Below are 17,978 nucleotides of genomic sequence, written 5' to 3' on the forward strand. Positions count from 1 at the left end.
GTGCGCATTGCACACGTTCCTGTTTTTCTGCGTTATCGAAGTCCGTCGTTGTCTTCGTTATTGTCCTCCCCCTCAATTTTTCCCCCGCTTCCGCACACGGTTTCCTTCGACCAACCCTTTGGGACTATAAACTCGAGCTATGGGATTAAGTCGAACGGAGACACACTGCATCACGTATGACAAAACGCTAAGCCTTTGACGAAATTCACGTTGAGATATAAATTGTTTACGTTATGTATATAAATTGTCGCTGTAATGCTGAGGAATGTGTGTGTATGTGTTTATGTGTTTTTTTATATATTTAGTGGTGGATTAAAGGTCGTTTGGACTAAAATACAGAGATATTTCAGAAGCGACGTTAACTGATGGTTTATATTAGTCGAATTGTTTTCACTACTGACGACGCGCTGGTTTTATCCACGATAACATGATTCATGTAATTACACTGTATATATTTTCTACATTTCCATATAAATGGAAATAAACTTGATGATAAAGTCTCTGCTCGATAGGGATACGTTTGTGTTGTATTATTTAAGAAGATGTTTAGTCGCAGCGTTTATGCAGTTTCGGTGCTTGTTTTAGAAGTTATAAATGTCAAGAAGGAATACGTTCAATTTGATGGAAAACAATTACTTCAATATGGAATTAAAATTCGCAACCTTCTTCTTTGCTCTTTCTTTTTCTTCTCTTATAGTTAATATCGTTATTCAAGCGCGTAACGCAACTATCGCGAAAATATTGCAGATACGCGATTTTGTATGTTTATTTAAGATTTTAAATTGCTTTGTTCGAAGAAGAAAATACAAAAATGTTCTGTTAAAAAAGAAACAGTAGAGGAGATAGAATAATGATCGGTCGTAGAATAAATTATAAATGTTATTATTTATTATGCTTTGTACAGTAAAGTTCTATCAAGTTGTAAAGAAATCATGCCTTTGAGTAGAAGATGATATTTATAGTCAGACACGTGCGAAACCAAAGGCACCGTGAACAATTACTGGCAAACATGGTTACATCTTGTTTTTAATAATCAAATTTTTTTTCTTTAAAGTGTAAAATACAATATTGAATATTACTAAAAGGTGATGTTAATGATATCATAATATAAAAACTATAACGTAAACAAGGAGTTACCCTAGAATTATTAGTTATCTGATAATGTTGCTGTTAGTTAAAACTCGCTCGTGGTTATTAAACGAAGACGAGAAATGAAAAGAAGATATCGCGTATATTTAATAAACAAGACTTTGACGCAAAAATATTTAACAATTTTAAAAAGACATGTTTCGTTGAAGGAACGATTTTTGATTACTGTAACTTCATTTCAATAATTAATTCTTAACAATTTTATGGCAAAAAATAGAAATTACATAATGAACAATTATCGATATCCGATTAAATACAATACTTAATATTTTATAACAAGGACACCAGTTATCGAATATTTTACTGACTGTACAAATTAGTTTGTAACGAAAAATAATTATACATAAGGACAAATTAGATAAATTAGATAAATAATAATACAATACCTCCTTAATTATTACTTATTAATGGTAATTCTTACATAAATAAATGTAGTAATAACAAATTACACAGGCAGTTGACTAATCATCGATTTCTGATTGATATTCACCAATTACGTTAACTTTGTCATAGCAGTATTTTTTCAAACCTGTATTTTTATATTTTAAAACACGATGGAGGCAAAAGCCACATTTAAAGCTACTTCGATAGATTCCCCGCTTAATGCTTATTTGAAAGATATAGATACCTGAATATATATGCATATTGCTGATCAAATTTTTACATAATTTTGTTCATTAAAACGAAGAGGTCTCGATAAATATTCTTGAAATCAAATGCAAATAGAAAACAGTGCTTTTATATATATATATATATATATATATATATAGTTATGTTTAAGAGATTGCATTGCCAACTTCTCTCCCTTTTACTTTTGTATACTATAGAATAAAATCTATCGAGAATAAAAATCTATTGAGAAAATCGATATTGTTGCCCGTGGAAGCAGGGGAAATTCGCAAGACATAATGTAAAAAAGAATCTCGTCTAACGCTTGTACTTGTCTAATCTTCGTATTCAAGAATGTCTCGAAGGATTTTGACAAGGTACCACGAACCAACCGTTGTTTCCGGAAACTGTCGGACCCACTTGAGCGTTGCTCAAAAGAGCATTGTTCGTCCTCTGATTCTTCATGATTTCCAACTGACGTTTTAAATTTCGATACAGCTTTATGAGAGACTCCTGTAATCGAGAAAGGAACTAAAATTAATAATTCGATTTGCAAAAGCATAATATAACAAGAATTTTAATACTGAAATAGAAACCTTCAAGGACTAGAGAAGAATTGATAGATTCTTTTTCATTCATAAAATTTGAAAGTTTGCAGATATTCTGCGTCATTTAAAAATTACTTTTCTGCGATCCTTCTACATAAACCAATTCTGAAATAACTTTTTTTACTGATAATCTTTGTTTATATCAGCTTACCTTTTCATCCTCCAGTTTCCTGAGTTCCTCTTGCTGCCTTAAACTGTCTATGGTCAAATTTTTTAGCATTTCATTTTTGTGCTGCCCCAAAAGCGCTATCTCCGTTTGCACCTTCAAATATTCTTGCGCCAGCTGTTTGTGCTCTTCGAAAATCTCTTTCGATCTTTCGCAAGTCTGATCAGGCGTCAATGGCCTCAGATCCGCGTCCAAAAGGCGATAAACGTTGTCTAGATCTTTGTCAGTCGTGCTATTACCTGTCAAACAATAATTATAGCCGAAAGTTAATCCGATTAATATAGATGATCGTAAGTAACTTATTTTGTTTTTACTCTATCCAAAGATGTTTCTGGTATAAGACCGATGCAAAATAAATTGATGTTTTCTCAAATATGACGAATACATTGATTAAACGTGCACATTATCAACAGATCAATAATCAGTCTAAACTTGAACTTGGAACCTATTCGTATAAAAAGTTAATTTTGATTATGTCAAAATTATAGCACACTTAAATTGCCGAATACTTTTACTCGAAACTATTAGAAAAAATATATAGAAATAAATGTACAAAAATGTATTTATGACTTATTTTACTTTTTACTAAACATTCGCGGGATAAAAAGGATAAAGGAAAACTTTAAAATAATAAACTTTGCTATGTTTCTTTCATGAACACTAAATTCAACTTGAATTGAAGATCTACTTTAGAAATATAGTAGTGTTATGTTGGTTTAACCCATTTTTAAACGATCACAGCAAAGTTATCGACTCTTGCTGTACGCCTATTTACGTTAAATCCATTCTGAATTTAAATTAATTTCACAACTTCTCGGCTTATTTTGAGGATAACAATACTATACAAACATTCGTTCGATACAAGTGAAATACCCTCGTACATTACTTGATTCAAAATTTGTTCTCCTTCTTTTCTCCAAAACAAAAACTGCTAGTACTAGTTATGCAATAATTACATCGAATTAAGGCATAATAGCTTCCGAAACATATTATAGAAACATTAATAATATATTAATTTCCGTACTAAGTCTACGGAAGCTACTCATTCCACCAATTTAAAATTTAATCCCTAATTTTGACCTTTAACTTTTTATCACATTTGGCGGGTTCAACTCCGCGTTCTTTCTAGCTCTATCGCGTGATTAGTAGCGACTGTTCGACGTTTGATCTTACAATGTTGAATATCATGTAAAATCGTATAATAAAAGCTCTATCGCAGTTTACTCGAAACCCTCCTAATAAAAATTAAAAAAGAAAGGCACCTCGTCATACCATCAACGACGAGAAGAAAAAGAAAAACAGAGCAAAGTACTAACGTAGCAAAACCCAGCACCGCTTTAGGGTGTCCGTGGCGACGATATTTGGGTATTCCTCGCACATTTCCAAATACTGGAGCCTGTCGAGGCTTCGTTCATAATAGAATCAAGTATTCGTTCACATGAAAGATGTCACTCTCCGATTAAAAGTTACCACGAACCACTCTTTGATCCGGAGGATGGCAGTCGATCGAACTCGTCCGTAAAAGATGAAAAAATGCAGATGGGGCAGGGGGAACGAGAAAACAAAATTTCCAAGAAACGAAAAATTTCTTTTCGATAACGAGGGTGAGAGAAAAAGAAGAAAGAAGAGAAAAGACGGTCGTTCTTGGTGATGTGTCGGGAGAGCACTAAACAAACGTGCATCTATATTGGGCCTGGTGAGTCAGCTACACCTGCTTCGAGGTATCCCCCACCAGACAGGACGTGCAAGCACGAGCCAAGAAGAAAATACGGTTCTTCGGCTCTTAATTCATCTTCAGGGCTGGATTAAGTCGAAGCTCTGATTTCCATGTTGATGCCGCAGCGAACAATTAAGAAATCCAATGGGGGACAGAGATATTTATCCTGGGATCGTCTTTCTTTGGGAAGCATATGCTTCAACTTTGGAAACTGTATCAACAAGAATAATATTTCAAATAAGAAAATGATTGAAAATCTATAATTTCGTTTGATAAAAGCTATTGAAGTAGAATATATAATTTATCACTTAATATATTTTATTCTTTATACTTTTATCCAGATCATTCGGCTTTCGCAGATATTTGGAAAATTAATTTATTTCTTCTCGGTTAGCCACTTTATAGTTTTATATATATTCAATCTGATAAAAGGTAGAAAGTGCATGGTCTGTTTTTATTTACTTGGGTCTTTTAGGACAGAGCTTTTATCGTCGTCGATAGGTGTCAATCAAAAACAAGTTCCCCTGATTAGTCGTTCGTTAAATTTAGTATACTTGTACAATGTGACTGTTTTCGCGGGCCCTTTGCCAGGGTAGATTTCGCCGATCGACGAACTCCCAAACTATTCGTCACGGTGAAATCACAACGAGCCAAGGTGCGATGTTTTAACTTCTTTCTATCGCTTCGTTCGCATATTGAAAGGAAACAATATTTGTAAGTAACATATGTACAGATTAATCACAAGCCAAATATACATAAAACTAGAAATAATTATAAATATAAATATTAATAATTTAATTCAGTAAAAATATATCATTTTTATCAAATTAATTAATAGATTTTGAAAGATTTTTAATAAATTTTAGTGGCTTTGATTGATTTCTTATATCTTCAAATTATATTTTATTCAATTAAACAGAAATAAAACCGCATTTCGCAAGAACTAAAGAAGAAAAAAAAACAAAGTGCAGACATAAGTGTTAATTATTTACAAAAACAATCGAATGACGACAATGGGTTTGCCTGAGCGCATCACATTCCGCGCTAAAAGGAAGGTTTTGTGGAACATACGGAGAACGTTATTTTGGGATTAGAGTACTATCGCGGTGAGTCACAAATTCAAAGTTCTCGCCCCGAACAAGTTCCCCTTCCTCTGCTGTTATAGAACAACGGCGAGACCATCGACAAATAACAATTTAATAATTGTGCTATACGTATATGATAAGAAAGCAAGAAATTATGTATTCCATAAAATAAAATGCAAGTATAAATATTAACAAAAATGAAAACGAGAGAGAAAATTTCGTTAAAACTTTCTATTACTAAACAAATGGAAAGCGTAATATTTATAACATAATATATCTACTTATAAATCATTTGTTATCGTTCGTATTGTAACTGTTTAAAACAATTTTTCCATAATCAAAAGCAAAATTGACTAAAACAAAATTTATAATTTAAATATTTTATAATAAAGATAATAATAAACTTACTTTGTGCAGTATTCTTTATCTTTAGAATAGGAGATTCCAATGGTGAGTCGGAACTCGGTAATCCCCAAGCATTCTGGAATTGTAAAACATAAGAATATGTTTGTGTCAAAGATGTAGATACGTAAATCATAATAACTACAAATCTTGGAAAATATTTATACTTCTTTAAATATTAATTAATAATTTAATGATATGTAAACAAATCATTATTTTTAAATTAAAAGTTACTAACCGGATCACACTCAACGTAAAGTTGAGGAAAATCTTTAATCTGGAATTCTTTATTGGATGGATTGTTTGCTGAAATATTATTTTTAGGAGGTGGATCCCTGAAATCGTAGAAGGGATTCGATGAACTGTTTTTTTCATTAAAAATTTCCGATTTTTCTTTGGAAACGGGTGCATTAGCTTTAATAGTACCGTTGACAGCATATCCATTTATTTCAGAATCCATAGTATCAGTCACGTCCAAAGTATCATCTTTAGAAACCTGGTTGTCAATAACTTCCTCTGACTCAACATCTTCTACAATATAAAATTACCTTATAATTAATTTATATAATCATTGTTGTTGTGTATAAATATTTATAAATAAACATTTCATATTTAAAATTATTATCTATTATTAGTAAATATTAAAAACATTTGTTAAAACTCAACTTTGGATCGCTTAAATTACTTATAAAAAATTTTAATAATATACAAACTTCGGGAATATTCCACTGGTTCTAGATGTCCATTAAAGAATTGTGATAAGGTCGTCATTATTTCTACAACAGCATCCATTGATGGTCTTTCTTCGGGAGATTTGTGCCAACATCTGAAACAACCGATCGTTTCTTTTCTTACTACATCTTACAAACGATTTATAAATGTTTATTTAGAATGTAAGAAGATAAGTAATAAAAATAGAGGGACATGCTGGCCAAAATCACATATATAAAATAATTTATCAGAATAGATAATTTGTTAGAGTAGGCATAACGAAAAAGATAGATCTCATTTCCTCAATACCCTTCTGCTGGAAAAATGACTTTAAAATCGAATATCGATTATTGACTATATCTTGATTATATTGATTATATTTTCAAGGATAATGTACCAGAAGAAATAGGTACATTTCATTTTTCCTATTTCCTACAGAAAAGTTAAAATATAACAATTTTAAATTTTTCTCTTTTTACAATTATACAATCGCAACAATAATTCATAACTAACATAAATTTGAATATTTTATGCAATATTTTCCATCCTCTCAAATTCAACACTTTCCCTTCCACGATCTACTGTCAACAAAATTTATGATGGAAATAACTGGGAGCACTTCTTAAATTTCTTGCTAGAAAATCCATGGAAACTACCATAGACAGTGATTTGAAAAGCAAGTCATTCCTTCTAGCGTTGAATCATCATGCGAAAAACGAAAGGGAAAGTAATCTCGCCATCTGGCACAGTCGAATCCTTAATGGACAAATATCATTGAAGACAATTTCACTTACCACTAAAATTTGCTCCCAGTGCCTAACCATTGAAGGGGATGAAAGAGTGGATTGTTGTCCCAAAGGAGAATCCATAGTTGCTAAAGGACCTTAATTTCTTTAAAAGAAAATATTATGATGAACTATGTGCCCCAATCTTCACCCTCACTTAGGACAAAACCTAAAATTCATAAGAAGAAATTTAGAAAAGCCCTAATTAGAAACGCAGAACAATCTCAGAATGGAGAATTATGAAACTGTTAAAGTTATCCTAGCACCAGGTAGATTGACCGCCACCTTACACATTCCTATTCTAAAATACTCTAAACTATTCTAAAATACCAGCATTCCAAACAATCAATCCGATACTCATACCCTTCAACATTTCTACATTCCCTCCTTATACCTCAATCAAATTCCAACTGATTATTGATTGATGACCGTTAATTTATTATTCCCTACTTCCCATGATCTTAGACATGATAATTAAAAAGCATAGCATTATCTTTTATTTTTTTAGTACTTAAGACCATTGATTATTTAAGAAGAAGAATAACAAGGAGTACACATGATCATATTAAATACTTTTAAACAAATGTTTTTCTGTTACAGGAAAGGAAGATTCGAAGACGCTATGTATAAAATCTTAAATTTCAACCTGTATAGGTAATAGCTTTTCACAATTTATATAAATTGTGAATAAATAGAAAATTCATTAAAGATTACCATAGTAATGATTCAATTACACAATTGAATCCTTATAAATAATATCAGAATAATATGATGACTCTTCAGAGAAGAATATTTTAAACATACAACTTTTATGTTATGAGAAAAGGGTTTATTCTATTACAATTTAACAAAATACATAGTTAAAAATGATTTGGGCACAGCATATGGAAAAATTATCAAGATATCATATACAAATAAGATAAGCAAGTAATGTAAAATAAATATAAAATTATTTAAAAAAGCTCTAAATAACAATCAACGTACTTAAAAACATTTTTCCACCTGAAAAGAAGTTTTTTCTATGAACAAACTTGTATAATCATCAATTATCAATCAGATAAAATGAAAATTTTTTAAATTAAATGTTTAATGATAAAGTTTTTAAAGAAATATTTTTAAACATAATAATGTTATAATTATTTTCAAGCGTAAAATATGTTAAAATACATAAAATATATTAAATCTAAATACTTGTAAATATACTTTTACATTTCAATAATCTGCAGTTAATTCCAAGAAGCAAATGGAGTATTTGTTATATTTTTTCCTACAACATATACTTTCAAATACTAATACTTTTTATCAATTACAATTATTTCTATCACATATTTACTAGCATGTGTCATTATTGAAAAAGATAATATGACTTTATAAAACAAAGAAAATAATTAATCTTAACTTCTTTAGTAAATTATTAGAACATGCTCTATTAATTATAAAAGTGAATGATTATAAATATTAATAAATACCTGGTCATGAGATCTTCAATTGGTTTAGGGCAACCTTCAATTAAAGGAGGTCTTTGTCCTACATGTACTGCCCACATTATTCTGTAAGCTGAACCACCAATTTCATCAAACGGTTTCTTCCTTGACAATATCTCCCACAAAATAACACCCCAACTAAACACATCACACTTTTCGGTATATCTAGAACCCTCAAATACTTCTGGAGCCATCCAAGCAGCAGAACCTTTGTTATTAGTCATATATGTATTTAGATCACAAGCTGTACCAAAATCACAAATTTTAAGAGTTTGTCCACCCATAACTAACAACAAATTTGGTGGTTTTAAGTCTCTGCAAATATAAATGAAATCTGTTAAAACGCTACAGATATCATTTTAATAAAAAATAAATTTCCAGATTGTTATATTATGTCCTCGATAAAAAAAAAATATATATATATATATATATATATATTTAACTTAATTTACCTGTGAATTAAAGGTTTTGGTTTCATATTGTGAAGATATGCGACACCACGTGCACATTGCAAAGCCCAACTCATTGCATGTCCTGCAGTATATTGTGGCTGAGGATTGCAATGCAAAACTGCAATACATTAATAAAACAAAAAGTAAATGTAATATTTAATTATTAATGCTTGATGATAACAAAACAATATGAAACAATAAAAAGCATTTAATGTCTTGTCAAACAAATTAAATCTTATGCATTATCAAAGCAAGCAACAATAATATTTAGGCTATAACAATAGTCCAGAACTCTATTTTATTAGAAAAATGAAGTTCTATACAATTTAAAAAAAGTTAATACCATTATATAAGGAGCCACCTTCTGCATATTCCATAACCAGGCAAACCGGATTTTTAGTACAGGCACCATAAAGTTTTACTATATTGGGATGCACAACTCTAGATAATTGCCTAACTTCTACAGTAAAGGCCTTTTTTTCACCTTCTGAGTTTATATACTTTATAGCAACATATTGTCCCCTCCATTTTCCTTTCCATACTACTCCAAAAGAACCTTTTCCGACTACCTACATAAAAATAAATAATGAATGATTTATTATTGATTTAATTTAGTGCTCTTCAGATTTTAAAATAAATCATTCCTTTTCGAAAAATGAAGTAACAAGTTAAGAATACTAATAATGTTAGATAAACATAGAAACTGCATGTAACCTCAACAAAATGAAAAACAATACAAAGATATAAAAATTTAATATTTCATTTATTATTCTTTAATATACTCTGTATCCTACTTAACAATGTTATTAATTTTTAATTAAATTATTTTCACACAATCTATGTCAAATTTTTAAAAGTGACATACATTTACAATCTATTAAAATAAAAAAATTTTCTTTTTCAGTTTTTTTCTCAACTTAATGATATTTCAAATAAAAATCTCTCTCGTTATCTAAATCAAAATTTGAATATTAAAGTACAGAAAATATAAAGGAGCTTCGTTAACATCAATTTGCTTAAAAAATATTCAACGATCGTCATTTAGGTTATATTTCAAACAAAATCAGATAATCAATAAGGATAAATTACAAAAATTAAACGCAACTGGATGTAACATTTTAGAAATGTCTTATTGAACGACGATTAAAAAAACAAAAATTTAACTTGTTCGAACAATAATGAAAAGTTACTGCATAATTATGATACCTGCTCTGTTTCAATTTCATCGTAGTTAATTTCTTCTACAAACTGCTGCTGATGGCTTACTAATTCTTTGCCCGCCATCACACACAGTCGACATCACATTAGTTTCAGGGCACATTTAATTACCGGGCGTATTTATCATGAACGAATATTTATTTAAACTCCGAGCTCAAGCTCCTTTGATATTTTCCATTTTATTAACATTCAGAAGGCATGTGTAGCGAGAAAGTTGTATCGATAGATGTTCATCATTCGATAGATCGATCTGTTGAAATACGATCCATCGTTAAACATAGAAAACGTGATTAAATTTATGCGCTAACGAAAACAGAAACATTAAATTATTTTCATTTAATCAAAAAGCGTACCAGTTAAGACATGGGAAGAAAAGTAGAAAGAGAAATATGTACACATATGTGTAAAATGAATGTACACTACGTACTACCAGGTACTACGTAACGACGTTTAATAAGTTTACTTCGGGGCTTCGGGGATAACTTTGGGTTTTCTTACTAAATAAAATACAATCCAATCACAGACTTGTTTTTGATGTCACATATATTCCATACATATATTCTCAATCATAAATTTATTAGTGTCAAGTTGCAAAATATCATATATATTCAGAAACATTAAAAATATATATTGTTATTATTCTGTATAAAATTTGACTTACATTTCATATTATAATCCTATACGGTTTAAAATAGAAAAAATTAAAATATCAATATATGTCCTCTAAATATAATATAGATACTGAATCAGCAGATGCATATATTATGTTCGACACTTTTAATCTTTGTTATACTTGTTATATTCTTTTATATATATATATATTCGCCCGTGCTATAATTAATTTGCTTATATCAAATAAGAAACAAAACAGATAATTATACATCGTATAAGTAATTTGAAATGTCAAATATGTACTTAACATAATTTAAATATAAAAAACGTTATATTCTGTAATTTAATATTTAATATGTATTTAATTTTATATGTACTTAATACTTGATGTTTATAATTTAATATGTCGTTTTGTGTAAATAGTAATTCGTTTAGAGTTTATAGAATTAAACAAAGTTTTATTCATAGATTGTGTACACGGTAATAATAATATTATTATAGTGCACATAAGTAAAATTATAAAAAAATAATAAAGCAGAATTATTTAACAGAAGTATACGTAGAAAAATTCTCATTTTATCATAGTTAATCGAAACCTCGATTTAATGCTCCGTTACGTAAAATCTGTTATACTATCATAAACTTTTAATTTCATTAACGGCTTATTACATAATAGGGAGCTATAACTTCACTTACAAAAAATAGATTTCGATGCTTCAGTAATTTAATTCGAAAATGACCGTGGTACTACGAAATATGTATATACATATATACTACGTAATACACCCTGCCCTGTATAAGGTTTTGTGTAACATGGCACCAATCAGAGCTCGTGATTTTTCCATTTAAAACTGAAAATTGTTAAGGTGGTAATTTGTCGTCGTCAATAAACGACTGTCCAATTACTTCTAATTCGAGTGGAAACATTCTGAAGAAAATTTGACTTTACAAAGATTCGTCATGTTTTATAATTATCAAATGTGAATCAATCTCTTTTCAAAATGGCAGAAAATCTTTCGAAACGGCCTCCTAAGGGAATTTTAAAATCATCTAGCAGCTTCGATAATCCAGATATACCCAGGTATAAATGATTTTTTAGATTTATTTCTTTCATATTGAAGCTATGGTTTCATTTATACATACATATATAAACGAGTAACTTTAAAGTGAATACGTTTTTATAACTAAAAATTATATGAGAGAGAGAAAGAGAGATGATGACAGAGTTAACTTGTGTTTTAAGGTTAGTTTAATTTAAATCATTCTTATATTTTTCTTTTTCTTTTTCATTTAATTACTTATATTTTATTTTTATTTTATTAGAGCATTGTCATAATTGTAAATTAATTACTGTCTTTCTTAATCCATTTAACTTAGTTTAAAGTTGTTACAGACTGTGATAGTTAAGTAAATTTTATACGTAAAAAATTTTAATTGTAATTTATCTATTGAACCATATTAATAAATATATCGTTTTTTATTATAATCTTACAACATAATTTTTTGAATTTGTAGGTCATAATCAGCGTTTTATCAAATACTGTTGGGAAATTGATAGTATTTTATATTAATTTTACATTTTGCTTGTCCCATAATTTAAAATAGTAAATATTAATGATAAATCTTTAATAATGTATGACAATTTTTATTACAGACCAAGCAAAGAAACAAAATGGGATGAAATGAATATAATTGCAACATTACACCCAGCAGAAAAAGATTATGGTCATATGAAGATTGATGAACCAAAAACCCCATACAACTATGAAGGCCTGCAAGCTGAATTTCAATTTGATCAATTAGATTCTACTGCAGTTGCTACCAAGTAAGTATTTATATTAATTCATTAGAAATAAATATTTTATTCTATATTTCTAGTTATTTTCATAAATATCTTCTGCATTGTACACATTGCTACATATCGCCAAAAAAAAAAAAAAAGAAAAAAAAAGAAAAGAAAAGGAATTTGGTAGCTTTCTATAAACTTCAATTACAAGAAGTGTATAATTTTGTAATATACAAAATATGTATAATTTTTCAAGAACATCAATAGTAACTAAACTTATAGTTACATTCATGTTAATACTAACTAGAATATTAACTACTTCTCATAAATAATAAATATGTCCGTAATATTCGTTTTATATTATTTTATTTAATAAAAATAATATAATTACACACATTCTTATTTCACAATATATATAATACAAAAGTGCATAGTGTCTTCCAAAATAATGTAGATAGAAAAAAAATATTATTTGAAATAGATTTTTAATTAATTTATGTGATACACAAATGTAATTGATAGTGCGATATTCTATAACTTGTAATCTTACTTTAAGGGAATTAATGGCATTAAAATAAGATATACATATTGCTTAAAAAATCAATGAATGAATTAACAAATTAAAATTAATGTTTATATTTTGTTATTTTACTATCGATCAATTTATTGTAATGAGTTTCTAATTATTAATTTTCTTTCTTTCTCTATGTTTGTAAGGAGCATATTATTTAAAAAATCATTTGAAAATTAATTTTATTAATATTATAATCTAAACTGATTGTTATTTATAATTTTCTGGAAGGATGCATTATGCTCAGATCTTAATATAAAATATTATATTCCTTTTATTCGTTTAAAATTTTTCAATCAGTCTAATTTATGATATCTGTTTAGAGTTTTATACCAGGATTGGCTTAAATGGAAACTATCAAATTTAAATTATGCTACTATTCTGTACTAAGTAGCAACATCACCATGTAGAGTATAGCATTGTTACATACATAATGCTCAAGTGTTGGTGTTGGAATTGAATATTAAGAATAGAATGAATGTATGCAAATGTATGTAGAAATTTCATGTTGATTTATTCTTTTTATTGGAATAAATCTTCATTGGTAAGTTTCAGTGCTCTTCAAAATGTACATTTGCTGTTTTTGCTCCTCAGAGTTGTATTCCTTTATTATTTTCAGTAATTCTACACAAAAAGAGGTTCTTGTGTGGAAAATTGCTTGAATTCTTCAGAAATATATTATTTAAATTTCCAAAATTTGAATAAACAGGAACAATTTTTAAGATGGTTCACATATTTACAAATACTATGATCAAACAGTTTTAATCGAATATACATGCACCAAGAAACATACAAAGTGTTTCAAAAGGTATGTAACATCCCGAAGTCGAAAATTACATGACATATAGTTATAATTTTTTAAACATTATTAATTGTCAAAATTGAATGCACATACATTTAAAATAAAATATTTTTACAAAACATTTTTTCATACATTTTTGGGGCATACATTTTTTAAATTTACATAAGCTAAATTTTTAAACGTTTTAATAATAAAGAAAATAAAACCAATCTCTTATGTTAATGTATTGTAGAATAATACTGAATTAACACAACCTGAGAAATCAAATAAAAGTCTATATAATATGCATGTTGATAATGAAAAACCAATATCCAATAAATATATGAAACTTAAGATAACTACAATAAATATATATTTTTAGAAGAATTTAAAAAATTATTATACATGTTATTGTTTAAAATCAAAATTTCCAATTAAGCATCCAATTTTTACAATGAATAATATAAAAAGTTTCTACAAATACATTATGCAAAAATTCTGTAACTTAACTAATACGTACAGTGGTCTCTGTTATTTTAAGGTGTTACACATCTTTCAAAAGTCTCCTTTACGTTTATACTTTTTTCAGAAAAGTAATTCTACTGTGTGAAATTTGAACACTTGAATGGAGTTGACATGCACTACAAGAAAAGAAGGAAAAATAGTTAAGTAGCATTAGAGTTTGAAGCATTATGGTAGCATTTTGAAGTACCAAAGAAATTCATTCATACACACATGCACATACAGAAAATCTTTTTACATATATTAGATTGTTAATCTCACTGTCGAAAATGAATTCTTACCTGGTAAGATATAATAGGATAAATTAATTTCTTTATTTATTTATTGCTATGTATTAAAATATTCTATGTACTATAAACTTTTATAACAACTTATTTACTTGTTGCATTCATTCATTTCACGAAATCTCCATTCATAATTTCAAAAGATAGTTTATATTGATACGACTATTATGCCTTACCATATAAAGATAAATGAAAATCTCTACAAAAGTAACAGTATTTTTTCTATAAAGTATTTAGAAATTTTTGATCATATAAATGCATGTAATACTGAACTCCACACAAAATTTTGTTTAACAATATACCTTTATTACCTATTTAATATAGCAAAAAAGTAAGTAATAAAAAATAATTTCTGTGTAGACAACTACTGACTGTGACATGAAAATCAAGATATAATGAAATAATAAATTTGAAATTCATTTCTCCTAATCTTACCAAATTTGTATTATAATTTATTTATATTTAATTCATTTCAGTTATAATATATTTATATTAACATAAATTTAATTTTATATCATTTTTTATTAAGAAACGTTTAACAGTATTACAATATTATTTTAATAATTATTTTTGTAATAGTATTAAGCATCATAAAAAAAGTTGCATACGATATATAATTAATAATATACACATAATTTTGCTAATGAATATTTAAATGAAAATGTAACCATATGTCATACAAGTAGTACAGATCAGCTACCTTTATAACCAATTACATCTTTACTTCGGAATGTTACATACTAAAAGCAAATTACATAAAAATACATGCTTGAACTACATTCAATAAGAAAGTATTTTACATTAAGTATAAATATGGGGTTGTAAAATGCCTATGATTTAATCAAAATGATTGTCTTTGGAAAGATTCAAATGAAGTAATTACAGACTACATTACAAAGATAAATTAGGATTTAAGGTATTGTTATAAAAATGTATGTAATAAGAAGGAAACGATTCATACGTTATAATATTTAAATGTATTATATATACTTTTTTATTTTGGGAACCCTACATAAAATATTAAGGTACTTTTGTGAATAATTATTCCATTTATTTGCTTTATTTCTTATTTTTATTACAATTAGTAGTATTAGTAGTTATATGTTTTGCACTTGTATATTCTTCAATTGTACTTGAAAATATCAACAACAATTAAATACATTTTATATTTTATATTTTCACAAATTTGGTTTTCCTAAATATTTTATTTCATTAATAATTATAGGTTTGAACAATCTAAACACTAAAAGTTCATAAATTTTGCATTTCTTTTCATTTCAAATTGTAAAGAATTTTCTTTCTCATATTTACAGATTGGCAGAAGGCAGTAAACCAAAAATATTTGAAGAATCAAGTGAAGATGAAGATGAAAAAGAAACCGTTGAAGAAAGAGGTAAGGAATTATAAACCTTTTCATAGAGATATATATTTTAATTATATTTGCATAAATATAATATATACCAATATATATGCCTTATAGTTGATTATAAATATCTTTCATTGAAATGATTTTTATTTTACTGTTATTATTATTAAAATTATAATTCTAAATATCCTATTAAAAAGTAATTAATTTTAATCAATTGAGGAGGAATGAGAAAGATTATTATCCAAATGTGATATTGAGTAACAAAAAAAATATCAATGTATATGGAAAAATTTTAGAAAAACGTAAAGCATTTGAAGCAAAGAGAAAGCGTCATTATCAAGAATGGCAAGTAGTTCAAATGGCACGAAAACAATTACTTGAACAAGATGAAGATGAAGATGAGGAGGACAATGAAGAAAATGAAGAGCATGAAGAAGACATAGAAAAAGATGACAATAATTCTCTTCATCCTGAAGAACATGATTTTGATCTTAAATTCAAGTGCATGCCATCTTGCAATATAACAAAAGGAAAGTGATATGGCGATGGACATTAATAAATAATATTATAAATTACTTCATTAGAATTTAGAGTTCAATTCTCTGAAAATTTTAGTTCATGTTAAATTTATTTACTATTATACAACTGACAAATGCAATAAATTACAATGTCCGTTTTACATGAGTTAAATGATTAAGTTAATAAATTTTTGTAATTGACCAATTTACTATTTTTCAATAACTGACTTATACATTAATCAGTGTAATTAATTACACAACGAATGTATAGTGAATTTATAAGTAATTAATTGCGTAATTGAAAGCACATATTAATAAATAATTAATAATTACACAAATATTTAATTTAATTACTTATTTTCAGCAATTTAATTATTGGCTATTCATTTATTATTTATTGAATTCAAGCTAGTACTTAGTTCTGTAATTGTACAGAATGATAGACATTCTTAATTCAAAAATGAAACTACAAATTTCTTTTGTTTATAAGAAAATCACAGTAATTTTCTAACTTTTATTGGTGCTGTAGTAAAAATGTAATTTGATTACTTTACTAATTACTTTACTAATATATAAACAGTAATTACTGGATACTGATATTTTAATGCATAAGTTGTAATTTATTTTCACGTAAATTCTTCTATTACATATTAAGTTCTCTTGCAAGGATTAAATGATTATTTATGTCATTTTATAATATCTGTTTGCTATGTAGAAAACCACTAATATTATATTATTTTCTTAATAATTAAATAATTAATTTTTCAACAGAATATTTAACATACTTCGATTAAGATTTATATTTATAAACTTGAGCAATACTTTAGTTTTTTTTTTTACATGAATTATAGGCTAATGATTTTTTGAATGCTCTAATTAATCACATTGCTTATTGAAATAGTTAATCAGTGATGTACATTTATAAAATTATTATTAAAGCGCTTATTAAATGTTTTATAAGATCCTAAGCAATTAGGAAATGAGTAATTCTTAAAGAATGAATTCTTTTACATAATTAGTAATGCGCATAAAAGATGGAAAAATTTCCTGAACACAAGATATTATTACAGATACACTCATACTAATTTATTATATTAAATTTATAATAGATTTCTCCATTTCATGCATTAAGAATTTCTCATTTTCTAA

At 27.4% G+C, this 17,978-nt stretch overlaps 2 protein-coding genes and 1 long non-coding RNA gene across 4 annotated transcripts; 2 read left to right on the top strand and 1 right to left on the bottom strand.

Moving 5' to 3' along the window:
* Positions 1-866: 866 nt before the first annotated feature.
* Positions 867-10,621, bottom strand: LOC100631093 (TGF-beta activated kinase 1). Its single transcript, XM_020863231.2, has 9 exons — positions 10,375-10,621; positions 9,512-9,737; positions 9,169-9,286; positions 8,702-9,031; positions 6,450-6,562; positions 5,975-6,267; positions 5,743-5,815; positions 2,518-2,771; positions 867-2,271 (listed from the first exon to the last, which is right to left on the bottom strand). The coding sequence occupies exons 1-9, from the start codon at positions 10,450-10,452 to the stop codon at positions 2,107-2,109; spliced, it is 1,650 nt and encodes a 549-aa protein (XP_020718890.1). The 5' UTR covers positions 10,453-10,621; the 3' UTR covers positions 867-2,106.
* On the top strand, positions 4,371-5,200 carry LOC125385154. Its single transcript, XR_007224171.1, has 2 exons — positions 4,371-4,638; positions 4,725-5,200. It is a non-coding gene; the product is annotated as an uncharacterized LOC125385154 (long non-coding RNA).
* Positions 10,622-11,758: 1,137 nt separating the features above from the next.
* On the top strand, positions 11,759-16,990 carry LOC100643444 (protein phosphatase inhibitor 2). Of its 2 annotated transcripts, none has more exons than XM_003395293.4 (4): positions 11,759-12,079; positions 12,653-12,823; positions 16,256-16,335; positions 16,608-16,990. In XM_003395293.4, the coding sequence occupies exons 1-4, from the start codon at positions 12,000-12,002 to the stop codon at positions 16,847-16,849; spliced, it is 573 nt and encodes a 190-aa protein (XP_003395341.1). In that variant the 5' UTR covers positions 11,759-11,999; the 3' UTR covers positions 16,850-16,990. The 2 variants fall into 2 exon arrangements, with proteins under 2 accessions (XP_003395341.1, XP_012164473.1); XM_012309083.3 differs by lacking the exon at positions 11,759-12,079 and adding an exon at positions 12,089-12,241.
* The last annotated feature ends 988 nt before the right edge of the window (positions 16,991-17,978 follow it).

The sequence above is a fragment of the Bombus terrestris genome, chromosome 5 (assembly GCF_910591885.1).
Source record: "Bombus terrestris chromosome 5, iyBomTerr1.2, whole genome shotgun sequence".
NCBI lineage: Eukaryota > Metazoa > Arthropoda > Insecta > Hymenoptera > Apidae > Bombus > Bombus terrestris.

What these genes read in the sequence shown, in the direction of transcription:
- LOC100643444 (XM_003395293.4), top strand. Translation starts at nt 12,000, where the DNA reads ATGGCAGAAAATCTTTCGAAACGGCCTCCTAAGGGAATTTTAAAATCA. An exon ending in GATAATCCAGATATACCCAG is followed by an intron (nt 12,080 to 12,652) that starts GTATAAATGATT and finishes TTTTTATTACAG; the next exon opens with ACCAAGCAAAGAAACAAAAT. An exon ending in AGAAACCGTTGAAGAAAGAG is followed by an intron (nt 16,336 to 16,607) that starts GTAAGGAATTAT and finishes GAAAAATTTTAG; the next exon opens with AAAAACGTAAAGCATTTGAA.
- LOC100631093 (XM_020863231.2), bottom strand. Translation starts at nt 10,452, where the DNA reads ATGGCGGGCAAAGAATTAGTAAGCCATCAGCAGCAGTTTGTAGAAGAA. An exon ending in ATGAAATTGAAACAGAGCAG is followed by an intron (nt 9,738 to 10,374) that starts GTATCATAATTA and finishes ATTTTTATGTAG; the next exon opens with GTAGTCGGAAAAGGTTCTTT. An exon ending in GGAAACTGGAGGATGAAAAG is followed by an intron (nt 2,272 to 2,517) that starts GTAAGCTGATAT and finishes TCTCGATTACAG; the next exon opens with GAGTCTCTCATAAAGCTGTA.